At 41.1% G+C, this 15,832-nt stretch overlaps 2 protein-coding genes across 3 annotated transcripts in view; both read left to right on the plus strand.

Annotated features, from left to right (window-relative positions):
- Positions 1–7,362, plus strand: part of LOC124480282 (deoxynucleoside triphosphate triphosphohydrolase SAMHD1-like) — a 39,505-nt gene extending 32,143 nt beyond the window's left edge. Inside the window, exons 5-14 of one of the 2 annotated variants that reach the window (XM_047039417.1) lie at positions 183–335; positions 1,369–1,469; positions 1,563–1,671; positions 1,759–1,850; positions 2,088–2,203; positions 2,311–2,444; positions 2,528–2,599; positions 2,829–2,930; positions 3,064–3,193; positions 6,504–7,362. In XM_047039417.1, coding sequence (XP_046895373.1) covers positions 183–335; positions 1,369–1,469; positions 1,563–1,671; positions 1,759–1,850; positions 2,088–2,203; positions 2,311–2,444; positions 2,528–2,599; positions 2,829–2,930; positions 3,064–3,193; positions 6,504–6,523 — 1,029 coding nt within the window. In that variant the 3' untranslated portion in view covers positions 6,524–7,362. Of the gene's footprint in view, positions 1–182; positions 336–1,368; positions 1,470–1,562; positions 1,672–1,758; positions 1,851–2,087; positions 2,204–2,310; positions 2,464–2,527; positions 2,600–2,828; positions 2,931–3,063; positions 3,194–6,503 lie in introns of those variants that run through there. The other variant, XM_047039419.1, reaches the window with a different exon arrangement.
- Positions 7,363–9,739: 2,377 nt separating this feature from the next.
- On the plus strand, positions 9,740–13,072 carry LOC124480271 (zinc finger BED domain-containing protein 4-like). Its single transcript, XM_047039402.1, has 3 exons — positions 9,740–9,843; positions 12,400–12,874; positions 13,013–13,072. The coding sequence occupies exons 1-3, from the start codon at positions 9,758–9,760 to the stop codon at positions 13,070–13,072; spliced, it is 621 nt and encodes a 206-aa protein (XP_046895358.1). The 5' UTR covers positions 9,740–9,757.
- The last annotated feature ends 2,760 nt before the right edge of the window (positions 13,073–15,832 follow it).

The following is a 15,832-nucleotide window of genomic DNA, read 5'->3' on the forward strand; positions in this document are numbered from 1 at the left end:
CCAGCCCCATAATGCTAAACTGTTCAGGTGCAGGAAACCATTCTGCTTTGGTTCCTCTGTATTTTGGTTGTCTGGTGAAGGACTGAATACAAAAATACATTTGTCTTTACAAATGTATGTTGGGAAGACGTGTGTATGTGCATATGTTTCCACGTTGTTAACCAGAATCCTCTTTTCTTCAGCTCGAGGATGCATCCGTGGCCATGTTTGACCACCTTGTCGACCAAAATGAATTGAGGAATGTGATGGAGCAGCATGGTCTGGTCCTGCCTGAAGACCTGGACTTCATCAGGGAACAAATTGCTGGACCGATTGACAAAACCCCTGGGACAGCAGTCAGTTTTGTTACAATACATTTAGTCAAAAATAGGAACACTTGAATGATTATTATGATGATAATACACGTCCTGTCCAAACTGGTAAATATTTAGTGATTTTAAGTGAAAAGCTTTTATAAACGGGGGTGTCTCTCTCTTCTCCTACTACTCCCTTCTTCCCCTCTCGACCACAAGGTTCCTATCCAGGAATACAGAGGCTTGTTAATTATACAAGTTAACATGAGCCAAAACATGGTTGAATGGCTAATAGTTGAATGGGATCAGTTTGATCCAATTACATGTTTAACGCCTATAAACAATATTAACATGATGATATGTTTTCAAAGTCCTTGACACATTGGTCATTTTGACCCCAGGCTGTTTTAGCTGTATAAAACAGGAAATATCAGCATTTTACAAACATTTGCTTTTGTTGTTTTAGATGATATTGAGGTTTTAATAACTTGCCATTTTCAATCTTCAAAAAATGTCCCTCTGTTTTAGGGCCCTAACTTAACATAACCATACCTGTAGTATTGTGAGAACCACTGATAGTTTCCACAACATGGAAGAGGGGAAGACATCATTCTCCTGAGGACATTGATAGTTCATCCAACATGGGAGGAGCAAACATAAAAGCTGCACAGCAGCTTTTAAACCGATTCTCCTGCTTCTTCGTGGGCTCTCTCTTTATACTGTTAATTGATTTAGGGTATTCTGAAGTGGAATCTTACTAAGTCCTCAATAGTGAGGGAGAAAACCAAGGCAAGACAAGGATACGCAAAACATAGCTAAGTTCTATTATGTGGATATAACTTTCATAAATGAGTGACCTCTAAATAGATCTGTGAACAAATCTATTGCTCACTTTATTCAAATTAGAGTGAAACACAACGCCGGAAGAGGCAAAAGATTTAAAAGAAATTAAACAAGTGTAGGCTATCAGCTAGCTACTTTGCTAGATACACTGTCAGCCTAATTGGCCAATAATTAGTCTCAAGAGGTCAATGAGCATTGTTTTCATTCATTCATTTCATTGTATTTTTTCCAGTGGACTTACAAAGGCAGAACAGAGGAGAAGTCCTTCCTGTACGAAATCATAGCCAACCAGAGAAACGGTTTTGATGTTAATAAATGGGACTACTTTGCCAGGTATGTCATGCTTTCAATCACTTGGTTGTCAAAGGTCTCTGAAATTGTATTCCTAAACATATTCTTATCAATTGTCTTCTGTCAAACACACAGGGACTCCTACTACCTAGGTCTTCAGACTAACTTTGACCATGACCGCTTTATCAAATTTGCCCGAGCCTGTAAGATGGACAAGAACTATCAGATCTGTACCAGAGACAAGGTGCTACTTGTAGCCAGGCAAACCCCTTATCTTCAAATAGGGTATGACTTCTAAAGGTTCACTGTACTGATGTGTCTCTCTCAATAGGAAGTGTTCAACCTGTATGAAATGATCAACACCAGATTCAGCCTCTACAGACGAGCCTATCAGCACAGAGTGGTCAATCTCATTGAGCTCATGTGAGTATTGTACAGCAGGGGCTCACATACAGCTTCTTGTGGGAAGTCAAATGTATAAATATAGAGATGGTGGAAACCACCGTTCAATCAATCAATATTTATAGAGCATGGTTAAATACAACCATGGTTAAACAAAATGCTGTAAAAGAGGTCAAATAAAAGTTCACTCTTAGATGTAATTGCTACATTGTAATGCAAATGTTTTCTTGTCACCATCAATTTGCTTTGGCATTGCAGGATTGCAGACGCCCTTGTCAAAGCAAATGAACACATCAACATTGAAGGCTCTGGGGGGCAAATGTTCAAAATGTCAGAGGCCATATATGACATGGAGGCCTACTCTAAACTCACAGGTTCAGATTAGCCTCATACTCTTGTTGCATTTTCTCAAAAGAGCCGGGGATAACAAAAGAGGTACACCAAAACCTGTCTCTCTTTTTCCTCCTCTCTCCTCATGTAGACCATGTGTTTGAGCAGATCCTCTACTCCTCCTCTCCTGAGCTGGCTGAGGCAAGAGAGATTCTAAAGAGAATCACCCGCCGACGTCTCTACAAGTGTGTTGCCGACATTCAGACGAAGGACTTGCACACACCGGTGTGTTTGGGGTATAAAGGTAATGGGTTCAGTATGGTCATCATTTATTTCAAGCCAGAGGAGTAGCAATGTCTCATTTCCAGGTCGAGGTCGAGGACTGGGCACGTGACGTGGCAAGACGCATGAACCTGGATGCAAATGACTTTGTACTCAGCGTAAGTGTCCAGACTTTGGCCCTTTTTAAAAAGATTTGAAGACGTATACTGCTCTACATGTCTTTGTGGGTGGAATGTTAACTTATTAAGTTATATAGTTCCTTAACATAACTTGGGATGTCATGTTTTACCTTGAGATATGAAGAATATATGTTCAAGTATTCTAGGTCTGAGAACCTGGGTCTTTTATCACTCAGCCTATGATTTTACCTGTTTAAAACTGCCTCAGGTCATCACAATGGGCTATAAGAAGAGGTATGACCCCATTAAAAATGTCTGCTTCTACAAGAAGGACAAACCAACAGAAGTTGTCCCAATCACCAGAGAACAGGTCAGACCCATGCTGATGTCAATAGAACCTCCTACCACTCACTTGTATGGTTAGATGTACAGTATTGAATGAACTGGAACACAAGTGTGGCACTACTGAAAGACATGTTCAAACCAACTGTAACCTCTACCAGGTGTTATACCTCAGAGAGAAGAACTTTTCCCAGCATCAGATCAGGATCTACTATAAGAAGGAGATTGATAAAAAGACTATGGTTGTCATTGAGGATGACTTGCGCAGAAACTTCCACGAACCAGACATACGTAAGTGAATCTGTAAATTAGTCAAACGAAAGTACTTTATTTTATACTGCACATATTTCAATACATAAAGTCCCTCATAATTACTCCACAGAAAACTGTCTATGAAGTTTCAGAATAGTTTATGAAACAAAGCCTAGCAAACAAGAAGCAGATTATTTGTGCATGCTGCAATGACCCAAACAAAACAGAAAAAAGTTCCCAGTCATAGATGTGCCTGGGTTTTGCCAAAAGACCTAATCAAAAAAGCACAGTTCTAGCTATTAAGCCTCAAATGAAATGCACTTGTGATTTATAAAAGTACATCTCATTTATACCCTTCTCAGGTGTGTGGCCTACGTGGCTGTATGTATCTTAATTATTGCTTTTCCTTTATTGTCATGGCAATCCACATGATTGAACTTAACATGGTGGTAAATGGCAGTGTCCTTTGTAGGTGTTTCAGATATGAAGTCCTGTATGTGATGGTGAATGTGACATTGCATCGTGCACACACAAAAGATGTCCACAACTTGTCATTTCAGTTAAATGCAAATATCTTTGCTATTTTGGAATATACAGTATCTGCTGTTGGCGAACACCCTATCGCTAGATATTTATTCCCCTGGTTGTCAGGTAGCGTTCCAAGGAGTCAGAGGCAGTTGAATACAAACAAAGGTTTTATTGGAAAACCGAACAGGGCGAAACCGAAACTAAAACATAACAGCAACATGAGACGATCTGACAGGGACCTGCACACAGAAGGGGCATTAAATAGACAGGGTAATCAGCAGGGTAACACAAGACAGGTGGTGGTAATGATCGAAGACAAAACGAGCTGTAACCCTCACAGGGAATCTGACTGACAAACACAGACACACCCATGGGGAGGGGGACAGAAAGACAGTCATGACACTGGTGTACTGATTGACAACAAATTCACGGGCCCGTTCTCCGTGCGTCGCTAACTCAGTTAGTTGGATTTGATTGTTGACGATTTGTCATTATCTTGGATTGTTCAGTTCTTCGAAGCTCATCCTGGACTTCTTGTCATAGCAACAGGTCCGTAAGCTTAAACCTGCTCGGGAGCAGGTTTATTTTATGTAAACACGATTAGATTGAGGCTTTACCATAGCAGAGGTGATACAGGAAGTCACAGACATGTCATGACATGTCGAGTGCAGAATGACCTCCATATGGAAACCATATGGAATGCAACCAGAGCCTGTTAAGGGTTTATTAGACATTCTCTGATGCAACCAGTTCAGAACCCGGAAGTTTTTCGAGTGGCATTTCTTCCCATATTAGACATTCTCTGGATATATCTTGTCCGTTTTTACTACAGGAAACTGTTGCAGAAGGGGCAAGAATAATGAGCAGAATTTAACATGAAACCGAATTAATTGCTCATTGCGTGATATATAGGCCTAGCTAGGCTCCTTAAGCACAGCGCGATATGCTAGCCTATACTTTTTGAGAGGATAGCCTATCGTTTTTTTGTGAGGGTGTCATTTACATAATACATTTGTTGAAACCACATCATATGATTTAAATATGATAAATGAAAATATAAAAGTATGGAAAAAAACATAGGCCTAGCTTATTGTAACAAGCGATAAAACGCGTGGTCAGTACTCTACATTTAATTTGGTCGGCTACTTTTGGCCAGACTTCTTTTCTTGGATTTTGCAGACTTTGAGGTGTTCCCTTAGCCTGACGTTGTCATACTCATAATTCTAGTCAGAATATGAGTCTGAGAACTCTCCGTTGGGCTTTGACTACAGGGCGTGTTTCAAACGAGCCTGGAAAACAAATGCCTCTTCGCTCAATTGGATAGACCTACAACCAATCAGAGCAACAGAGTATGTGACGTTAAGCACCGCATAGTTGTTGTCAACAGAACTAAACTACAAGCAGACTTGAAGTATGCTTGAAGAATGAATACAAACTATTTTTGCTGGTGTTGTAAAATTAATTTAAGGGTAGGGAGAGTACTTGTTCACACGGTCAACCTTTTTGAGCGAAACAATAAAGGGCAATGCATATACGAAGTTCTCCGTTTAGGATTACAACTCCATCGGGGCCAGCTGATAAATTAAACTTTTACCGAATCCCGTAGGAAGGACGGCAAAAACATATTTTCCATCGACAAATGCCTTGATTGCGTCTCTCTGTTCCTTTTTTAAAATTAATGCGCTGTCGATGTCTTCTAAAACAGACTCGATGGCAGTATCATAACATCCCAGATCTCCAGCGGTAGCCATGTTTGTTCAAAACGAATTCAACTTAAGCGCTCTTTTGTGACGTGGGTGATTACGTTACTGTTGATCATCTGTCCATCATTGTATAAAGCCCGCCCTGGCAATTTAATTGGTTCGCCCAGATTCTGGTTTTCTGTAGTTGGTCCCCAATACGAGACCCTCCAGACCCAACTTCCCGACCAAATTTCTTTTTGGGCGGGGAGAAGTTGGGCTGGCAGCCAGGCTAGTGTTCCCTGGCGTTCTGATTAAATCTTCAAATTCGGAGTAACCGTCGAGAAAGCTGTTGCGCTGTTGGCTCTGTTGCGGAAAAAAACAGGGCGCTTATTTTGGCCATATGTGTGCAGCCAATAGCAGCGTTGCTGATCAAGGTTTCTTCTACTATCGATACATACCCTCTTTTAGACGCATACCTCAATCCAGCTATACTAATTATAAACAACATGGGTGTTCAAAGAACCGAATTAGCCAGACCATGATTAGCAAGATGCTGTCATCTTGGATGTGTCATTTGATCTTGTATGTAATAAGCGACGTACGGAGAACGGGCCCCACTGGTTAATGACAAGTTACATTCAGTAGTTTATCCCCATTTTGAACTCCACACATAAATCTATTATAGTAGACATAATAATTCTGGGGGGGGGGGGGGGGGGGGGGGGGGGGGGGGGGGGGGGGGAGACAAATAGCCCTGCAAATAGGTTCTAATTTTTTGTTGCTAATGTGAAGAGGCATTACAACTTTCAGAATGTTTGGATATATGGCGTGGAAATGGCAAGACTTTACAGTGAAGTCAACACAAGATACACTGTATGTTTTCTTGCAGACTAATATAAAGCATTTTTACAATACCCTTTACTCAAATGCAGAGACTTTCCTGTAAGACGGTGGTTCTCAAGCTGTGATAGCAGTGGTACTTGGACCTCAGACCACTGTAGAAATGTTGGCATATTGGCCAAATGTATGAAGTTAGTAACACAAACAAACAATGAGATTGTTAGGTAGGTACTGTAGCTAGCTAGAATGCTTGGTAGCCTACCATGGTTTCATATTCATTAACATGACCCACTTTTCAGCCCTAGGTGGAACCCCATAATGAGTGAGGGCCAGAACAGAAGATCAGGAGAACCAAGGAATAAAGAAAGTCTGAGCGTTTTCTCCAGAGAGCTCTCTTCTCAAATGATGAAGCACAGTGATATTTAGTATGTGTCTCTATGTGCATTGTGTTGTGTAACGGATGTGTAACTTGTCTTATTGTTAAACTGCTATGCTTCTTGGAACTGCACCCAAGACTTTCACCCACTGGTGCACTTGTGTACATGGTTGGGTGACAAAACGGATTGGATTTGTTTTAATAGAGATGATGACAAAATTATTAAGATGCAAAAAAAAAAAATCACTGAGTCAGCCCTGTTCAAACATTTTATTCACTTTCTGCCTTTTCTCCAATCACTCTGAGTTGTCATCTCTAATATAGTTAAGATGATTTTTATGTAAGGAAAACCTCAATATTTAAGAATGGTTTATTGTTAGATTCAAATTAATTGGAATGCAAACATCAAAAATGTTTCTTTATTTGGGTGTTTTTTGGGTGTTGAAGACATGTTGATTCTGTATGGGATTTGAAACCAAGTTAACATAATCGTAGCCTACATATTTAACATTGACTATTCAAATATTTTAATGGATGTGGTAGTGGGCTGAGCCTTTCAATATGTTATTCCAATGACTGTTTACCCTGCGTGTCATTTTAGTGTTTAGTTTAAGTTTGTCTCCTTCTACAGGACGAGATAGTGGCCAAGAGGCCCAAGTGTGGCTTCCTGAGTGCTAAAAGCTTTTCTTCAGATTAGTTCTTGGGATCCTGATTAATTTCCACATTTGTTCATGTTTTCTGTACCTGTCTATTAATCTGGAACACAACTGAATAAAATATTAAAAATACATTTTTGGTTTTCAACTACAACAATTGTGGATATTCCAGTTCTTGAGCCCCAACAATGACATGGCACGAACAAACATTATGTACGAGAGCAGGAAACCCTTTGGTCAGCTACCAACAGGAAACAATTGAAAATAGCACACCTGGTGATAACCAGGGGTAAGTGGGGAATAACGTCTTGTGACACAACCTTCAACTGCCCCTTTACAACATCCCATTCCCCCTCCCACCCCTCCCACATCCTGTCTTCTTTCACCTCAATAACACATACTGCCAACACTTCATTACATTGAATTTTATAGCAATTCCTATGTACCAACAATGTTTTAGAAAGGATCTTGCTATGTAGTTACATTGTAGTTGATATGAAGTGTTGCCAATGTTTAAAATGTTTTCTATTTCATAGATTCAAATAATGGCATGCATTCACAGGCTATTGGCCTCTAATGTGAGGTAACCTGTGGTTAGTGTGGAGAAATGAAATCTATGCTGCTATTAACATTTACATTACATTTACATTTAGTCATTTAGCAGACGCTCTTATCCAGAGCAACATACAGTAATTACACGGACATTCCCCCGAGGCAAGTAGGGTGAAGTGCCTTACCCAAGGACACAACGTCATTTTGCACGGCCAGGAATCAAACGGGCAAACTTCTGATTAATAGCCCGATTCCCTAACCACTCAGCCATCTAACCCCCCCCCACCCCCAATATATTTAATATGTTCTATCATGTCTGTTACATAAAAAGAAAATCAATGCTTCAGATATACCAAAATGTGTAATGGCAATGCTGAACATAAATATTCTGAATATTCCAGATATAATCAATGCTTTCAGATAAAATAAGTAATGATAATAATGCACATATATTCCAAACGTATGCAGCAGAATATGACAGTGTCTGAGAGAGTGAGAAAAGGGTCATTCTCAAGTGAATGTATCTTTTCGTGAGAAGAAGAATGCAATAAGTCAGCATAGTGACAGGGGGGCGAGAGGACCGGACCATGACCGGACTATGACCAGACCATGACTGGACCATGACCAGACCAAACCATGACCGCACCATGACCAGACCATGACCGCACCATGAACCCACCATGACCGTACCATGGGACAAGGAGAGGGTACAATGGGCCTCACAACTCTGGAGAGTCGACACCAGGAGAGTCGACACCAGGAGATAAAAGATACATGAGGTCTCACTCCTCTGTGGGTCTCGAGGACGAGACAGAACCGGTTTTAGGCGGTGCAGGATGTAACAGAACCGGTTTTAGGCGGTGGAGGATGTATCCCTTTGCTCGGAGAAGGATGTATCCTTTTGCTACTGGGACATCACCTGACCTTTAGGTCTACTCCCTGGGACATCATCAGACCCTTGGACTGCCCACCTGACTGCCCAAAGACTTCTTCTAAAATCTAATAGGATGAGGATATCCTCACCCCATCGACTGGCGGCCAATCACCTGACAAACACCTCCCTTACAGGAATGGTAGAAAAACTGACAGGTCTGGCAGAACTTGGCTAGGCAGAACTCTCTACGGCTTCTGTGGAAAACTCGCACGTCACTGTTAGGGCTGAGGTCTTGCGCACGCGCACAAACTTTCCATTTCCTTTTTATACCAGCTGCTAACACGAGTGGACGTGCTTTCAAAATATCATGCTAGCATAAAGTTAATGTTGTGTTGCCGTGTGCGTTACTGCCAATGTAAGTAACGCTATATGGTTTCGTGTTATTGCTAGCATTACTATCCTCATGTTAATGTTCACTAGCACTAGCTGTTATAACTAGTCATTTCTCGCATATGTTACATCGATTTGTTCTAACCTGTCTTCGACGTTGATCAGGGGGGTATTCCAGGTAGCGGGTTTAACAAACTCTGAGATTAACCCTGAACTCTGAGTTGAGTTACTCTAACATTGGAAACTCCGAAAATTCGGTTCCAGAAAAGCTGATATTAATTTGTAAAGTTCTCAACTCGGAGTACGGCAACTCTGAGTTTTGCGCGTGCATGAATACTACCAAAAGCCAACATCTAGCTCCGATACTAGGATTCACCATGGCAACCGACGACAAAAAACATTGTCATACTTCACCACACTTTAGATATAAGTTTTATTTCGTGTTCATGGTCAATCTGAGCACATATTCCAGAAAAAAGCAACACGGCTGTAGCAGCGTAGCCTATAGCTACAATTGGCATGGGAGACAATTGCTGCCGAGTCAATGCATTTACTGTTTGAATGCAATAGTCCATACATTGAACATTTAACCCCAGCTGTCGATAATATTACAGGAGATAAAGTGGTGGACTTAATACAATAGGGGGCTATCTTTGACAAATGATTTAACTTTCTCAACATACCCGCTGGAACAGCACGTTTTATATGTTGCAGTCTTTGATCGAACAGAAACGGGCAATAGCGGCATATGGAGTCGATCACGAGCTGCCCGCATCTCTGACCCTCAATCATATGGAAGCAAATCGTGACCAAAATTCAAATGAAAATGCATTTCCAGAAATGCATTTTCATTTTAAGAATGTGGCTGCATTATTTGACTCATAAATCAAATTAGTATTCAATCATCCTATTTGCATTTTCATTTTCTTCTTTAAGACTGCTCATTCTTTCCCTTAATTAAAATGAAAACGAAAAAGACATTTGAAATTTAATTTTCAAAATATGCCCCAGCAAATAGATACCAAAATTCAATTTGAAATGTAAAATTTGAAAATGAAAATGCATTTCCAGAAATGCATTTTCATTTTAAGAACGTGGCTGCAAAATCGTGACCACAATTCAAATTCAAATGCATTTCCAGAATTGCATTTTCATTTTCAAGAACGTGGCTGCAAAATCGTGACCACAATTCAAATTCAAATGCATTTCCAGAAATGCATTTTCATTTTAAGAACGTGGCTGCAAAATCGTGACCACAATTCAAATTCAAATGTATTTCCAGAAATGCATTTTCATTTTAAGAATGTGGCTGCATTATTTGACTCATAAATCAAATTAGTACTGATTAGTACTGAGCGGACATTGCATTTTCATTTTCATGTTCTGCCCGCAAAGAACTGCCCATAATTCGAAAACGAAAATGCATTCTGAGCGGCGCAGTAGAGTGACGTCAGTAGCCGTTCTTCTTCAGCTCCCTGCTGACCGAGCTACCCATCTTGTTCGGTAGGGGGCGGTGTGCACATACGCATTGCATTACATGGCAAATGTGCCGGGAAATTGATTGAATTGCCGGGTCTTTAGAGGACGCATCACAGATCATGGCGCTCCCTCAAATTGTGCAGACACTGATGGAATTAGCTGAGCTGGTAGAAACTAATAATATATCTGAGTCTGATGCCCGTGACCGAGTAGAACAAGTCACAGAGAGCTTGGCTGCATACTCTGCCGTCACAGACGTACACATTAATGAGGTTGCCATAGTAAACCTCTCTTCAGTCCTGGAACGGCTGGATGCTGTGGTGGAGCCTCAAATGGGACGGGGACGACCAACCATCCACATCCCGTTCGAGTCCATTGAAAACTATTTATTAAATGGTCTACTTTTTCCTGTGAAAGCAAGCTGTTTCACCTTTGGCCTGGTTCAGACAAAATCTGAATTTCCGCAATCTGAATTTGAATTTCCGCAATCTGAATTTCAAGAATCTGAATTCCTGCAATCTGAATTTTAGAATGTTTTATTTTTGGATCAAAATAATTCAGTTGTATTAAATTTGGCATACAAATAATTCAGATATTATATATTCAACAGCAATATATTTCAGTTTTATGAAATTCGACACACAAATATTTCAGATCTTTCATATTCAAATTCAGATACTTTTGTCAGCTTTCTAGCTCCATAAATCCGTTGCTTTGGATCCTCCGACGGATGGTCTGGTGGCCGACAACAGCTCCGCTATGTCCTTTATTTTTAAACCATTTAATAAATAGTTTTCGATGGACTCGAACGGGATGTGGATGGTTGGTCGTCCCCGTCCCATTTGAGGCTCCACCACAGCATCCAGCCGTTCCAGGACTGAAGAGAGGTTTACTATGGCAACCTCATTAATGTGTACGTCTGTGACGGCAGAGTATGCAGCCAAGCTCTCTGTGACTTGTTCTACTCGGTCACGGGCATCAGACTCAGATATATTATTAGTTTCTACCAGCTCAGCTAATTCCATCAGTGTCTGCACAATTTGAGGGAGCGCCATGATCTGTGATGCGTCCTCTAAAGACCCGGCAATTCAATCAATTTCCCGGCACATTTGCCATGTAATGCAATGCGTATGTGCACACCGCCCCCTACCGAACAAGATGGGTAGCTCGGTCAGCAGGGAGCTGAAGAAGAACGGCTACTGACGTCACTCTACTGCGCCGCTCAGAATGCATTTTCGTTTTCGAATTATGGGCAGTTCTTTGCGGGCAGAACATGAAAATGAAAATGCAATGTCCGCTCAGTACTAATCAGTACTAATTTGATTTATGAGTCAAATAATGCAGCCACATTCTTAAAATGAAAATGCATTTCTGGAAATACATTTGAATTTGAATTGTGGTCACGATTTTGCAGCCACGTTCTTAAAATGAAAATGCATTTCTGGAAATGCATTTTAATTTGAATTGTGGTCACGATTTTGCAGCCACGTTCTTGAAAATGAAAATGCAATTCTGGAAATGCATTTGAATTTGAATTGTGGTCACGATTTTGCAGCCACGTTCTTAAAATGAAAATGCATTTCTGGAAATGCATTTTCATTTTCAAATTTTACATTTCAAATTGAATTTTGGTATCTATTTGCTGGGGCATATTTTGAAAATTAAATTTCAAATGTCTTTTTCGTTTTCATTTTAATTAAGGGAAAGAATGAGCAGTCTTAAAGAAGAAAATGAAAATGCAAATAGGATGATTGAATACTAATTTGATTTATGAGTCAAATAATGCAGCCACATTCTTAAAATGAAAATGCATTTCTGGAAATGCATTTTCATTTGAATTTTGGTCACGATTTGCTTCCATACAATCAGTGGGCTCTGATGGAGAACATGGTGACCCTGCTCGAACCATTTGAACAGTTGACCAGAGACATGTGCTCTGCTACAGCCACAACAGCCGAAGTAATCCCTTCAGTACAAGCTTTGAAACGACTGTTGAGGAAAGAGACATCATCAGACCACGGAGTCAAAAGTTCTAAGCAGACACTACTGGAGGAGGTAAACAGGCGCTTCAATGACCTCAGTTCAGAGCCCCTGTATTGCTTTTCAGCAATACTTGACCCACGATACAAGGACCGCTACTTCGATCCAGGCGTAAAAGTGTCAGCTGTGGAAATCCTTCGGCAGAAAGTGGAACAGAACGTCCAATGCAGGGAGAACTTGGATGATGGAAACTACGAAACACCAGAAAAGCTGCCCCGAAGAGAAAGAAGCTCATTAATGGAAATGTATGATGAGATCGTGAATGAGAACGACTGCATGACACAGGAACAGGAGGGCAGTCCGGTAAAAACAGTTTAAATTTTTTTTTTTTTTTACTTGAGAATATGTCTACGACCAACATAGTAGGCCATAGTTGTTAACAGTAGATGTGAATTCGTAGACGTATTAAAGAGAACGTGTTCTTTATAATTTCTTTTATAGCTGCAAGGATACCTCGCAGAATGTCTTCTTTCACGAGACAAGAGCCCGTTGGAATATTAGAAAATAAATAAGAGTCTCTTTCCAATACTGGCCCAAGCTGCGCGGAAATACCTGTCAGCCCCTCCTACTAGTGTGGATAGCGAGCGTCTGTTTTCTGCTGCTGGCCATGTGATGGATAAAAAGCGAAACAGGATTGCATGCGAGAAAGCAGAAGAGCTTTTTTAATTGTTAATTAAGAAAAACCTGCCACTCTTGTCTCCCAAGTAACACACCACACCCTCTATCCTACCCTACTGATGTGACACAGACACACACACGACAGTCTTGGATGTTATTGAATGTTATGTGCTTTGACTTGTTATTGTGAAAACAAACTACTACACGTTAAGTGTTGTAGTGCATCCTGTTAAGTATTGAGGGCTCCAGCCATCAAGTGTGTTGCTTTGAATTTGAATTCGCATTATGTGAAAGTTACTTAGAATTTGTTTTTTATCTTATCTACTGTCAGTGGGTCTATGTAGGCCAAAGCATTCGTTGACAATTTAAATGAGCTTTCTTGTGTTAACATGTCAGAAAATAAAAAGGTCAAAACCTTTTGTAGCCTTTATTTTTATTTAAAAAATATCGGTTATTGTATCGGTATCGGCCACAATAAACCAATAATTATCGGTTATTGTTATCGGCCCTAAAATTCAATATCGGTGCATCTCTAGTTAATGTTAATACATTGTTCAGTTTCCCATCTTCCTTCAAACCATAGGGGAATTAGTTTTGGTTGTTTGGCCAATATTGACCCCCTACAATGTTGAAATAGATTTGCTGAAACACCAGTTTCAGGATGGTAGTCTACATCATGTAAATTGTAGGAATCATATGAATCATGTAAATTGTAGGAATAGCCGATATAAATAGGCTAGGCTACTTATTGTGATTTCTATTTGTAGGCAATGAAGAAGACCAAATACAATTTCAATTATTTGAATGTATTTCAGTGTCCAAAAGCATTTGGTCAATTCTAAATGCATGTCCACGCATGTAACACTAGTGACGAAGGCCCAAGGGCTGAGAATGTTGCTAATCTTGTGGTATAGTAATGTAAAAGCATTAGCAATTCTGTTAATTGCATAAAAGTGAACCATATATTATAAATGATTCTTAATTGATATGAAATTATGTTAATTGTTCAGATATGCATATATTTACGTATACTGGTACATATTGCTAATTATGTATATTTATGTTATTTTCTGTATTTCGTTTATTCTACAGAAACCACACAAACACGTACAAATACTTCTCGTAATGTATGGTTATTCTACTGCAAGCACCAACTGCACTCGTTTAACCTGCTGGAGGTTAAACATCAATAAACCTGTTTCTACTACACCTGAAGGTTGTGGCTACTCTTACCGGAGTCCGTAGTCAGCTAAGGGCAAACCAGCGTGTAACGCATACGGACTTCACAAGTGGTCCTTTGAGCCGGATAATTGCCCCCCTGCACTATGGCAACCTTTCCAGACTACTGCAGAGAACCAGATGTTAGACCCCGTACCAGCAGAGCAAGGCAGCCCCCAGGGTACCTCGCGGACTACGAGCTCGGCTATCAAGCTAAACAGCCCCTGCTATACGAGGCATCCTTCAATCAGGCCACAGAGAGTTTATTGCCGAGTGCTCGCACCCAGGTTGACCCCACCTTGCCTGACCGACACCTGCATGGGATCGCTGAAGAGGAACGGTGGCAGCGCCTGGAGTGATGTTACATGGACATGAGCAAACAGTTGGACAAGCTCCAGCTTGCGATGGACAGCACTAAACGCATGCCCTACCCTCAAAGTGTTCCAGTATATCCTCCACCTTACCCTCCTTACTCCTCTGACTATCTCAGTTTGCCAAATCTAGAGTTGGACAGTCACTGTGCGACGCCACGTTTACATTTATTCATTTAGCAGACGCTTTTATCCAAAGCGACTTCCAAGAGAGAGCTTAACAAGAGCATAGGTCACTGATTATAACAACAAGATAGCCCCAAAGCATTGCGGGTAGCCAAAACAAGAAGCATACATTGTGAACAACCAAAAAATAAGTGCTAAAGGGAAGAAACCATAAGAGCATGTAGTTAAGCAAGTTACAATTAAACAACATGAATCTCTAAGTGCAAGTGTACCTGTAGGAAAGCAATAAAAATTGGATTAACTAAAATATAATACAACAGTTTAAATCAGCTACCAATAACCAACAAGAGCAACAGTCTAAGCAAGAGTCATTGTGATCCTTGAGGAAACTAGCATTGGGTTCAGCAAACCATTCCTAAGTACCGTTGTACTCCCGGAACAAGTGCGTCTTGAGCCTTCTCTTGGAGGTGGAGAGACAGTCTGTGTCTCTGATGGAGGTGGGGAGTTTATTCCACCACTGGGGGGCCAGGCAGGAGAAGAGCTTGTGTTGGGACCGGGCGGTCTTGAGCGGTGGGACCACCAGGCGGTTGTCTGAAGAAGACCGTAGGTGGCGGGTGGGGGTGTAAGGCTGCAGAAGAGACTTGATGTAGTCGGGTGCAGTCCCGTTCACAGCATCAATCAGCACTACTGTTAGGCCTCCAGGAACAGCAGCCGAAGCTATGGCTGCAACAGTCAGGAGACCAACATGAACAGGACCAATCCGCCCATACCCAACCAGCTCATCAGACCGAACCACGGGTCACTCCGGATCGTGCTGCAGCTGCTCGGCTCAGTCCTTTGCCATCTTACCCTAATGTTCAGGCTCCCATTCCACCTCCATGGCCCGTGCCATATCAACCCAGCCTGCCTCAGCTCCACCCTTCGCACC

The sequence above is a fragment of the Hypomesus transpacificus genome, chromosome 18 (genome assembly GCF_021917145.1).
Source record: "Hypomesus transpacificus isolate Combined female chromosome 18, fHypTra1, whole genome shotgun sequence".
NCBI classification, from domain to species: Eukaryota; Metazoa; Chordata; class Actinopteri; order Osmeriformes; family Osmeridae; genus Hypomesus; species Hypomesus transpacificus.

Excerpts from the sequence above, each read along its gene's own strand:
- LOC124480271 (XM_047039402.1), top strand. The coding sequence starts at position 9,758 with ATGTTGCAGTCTTTGATCGAACAGAAACGGGCAATAGCGGCATATGGA. Across the intron at positions 9,844-12,399 it reads GCATCTCTGACCCTCAATCA|GTGGGCTCTGATGGAGAACA; the intron begins TATGGAAGCAAA and ends TCCATACAATCA. Across the intron at positions 12,875-13,012 it reads AGGAACAGGAGGGCAGTCCG|CTGCAAGGATACCTCGCAGA; the intron begins GTAAAAACAGTT and ends TTTCTTTTATAG.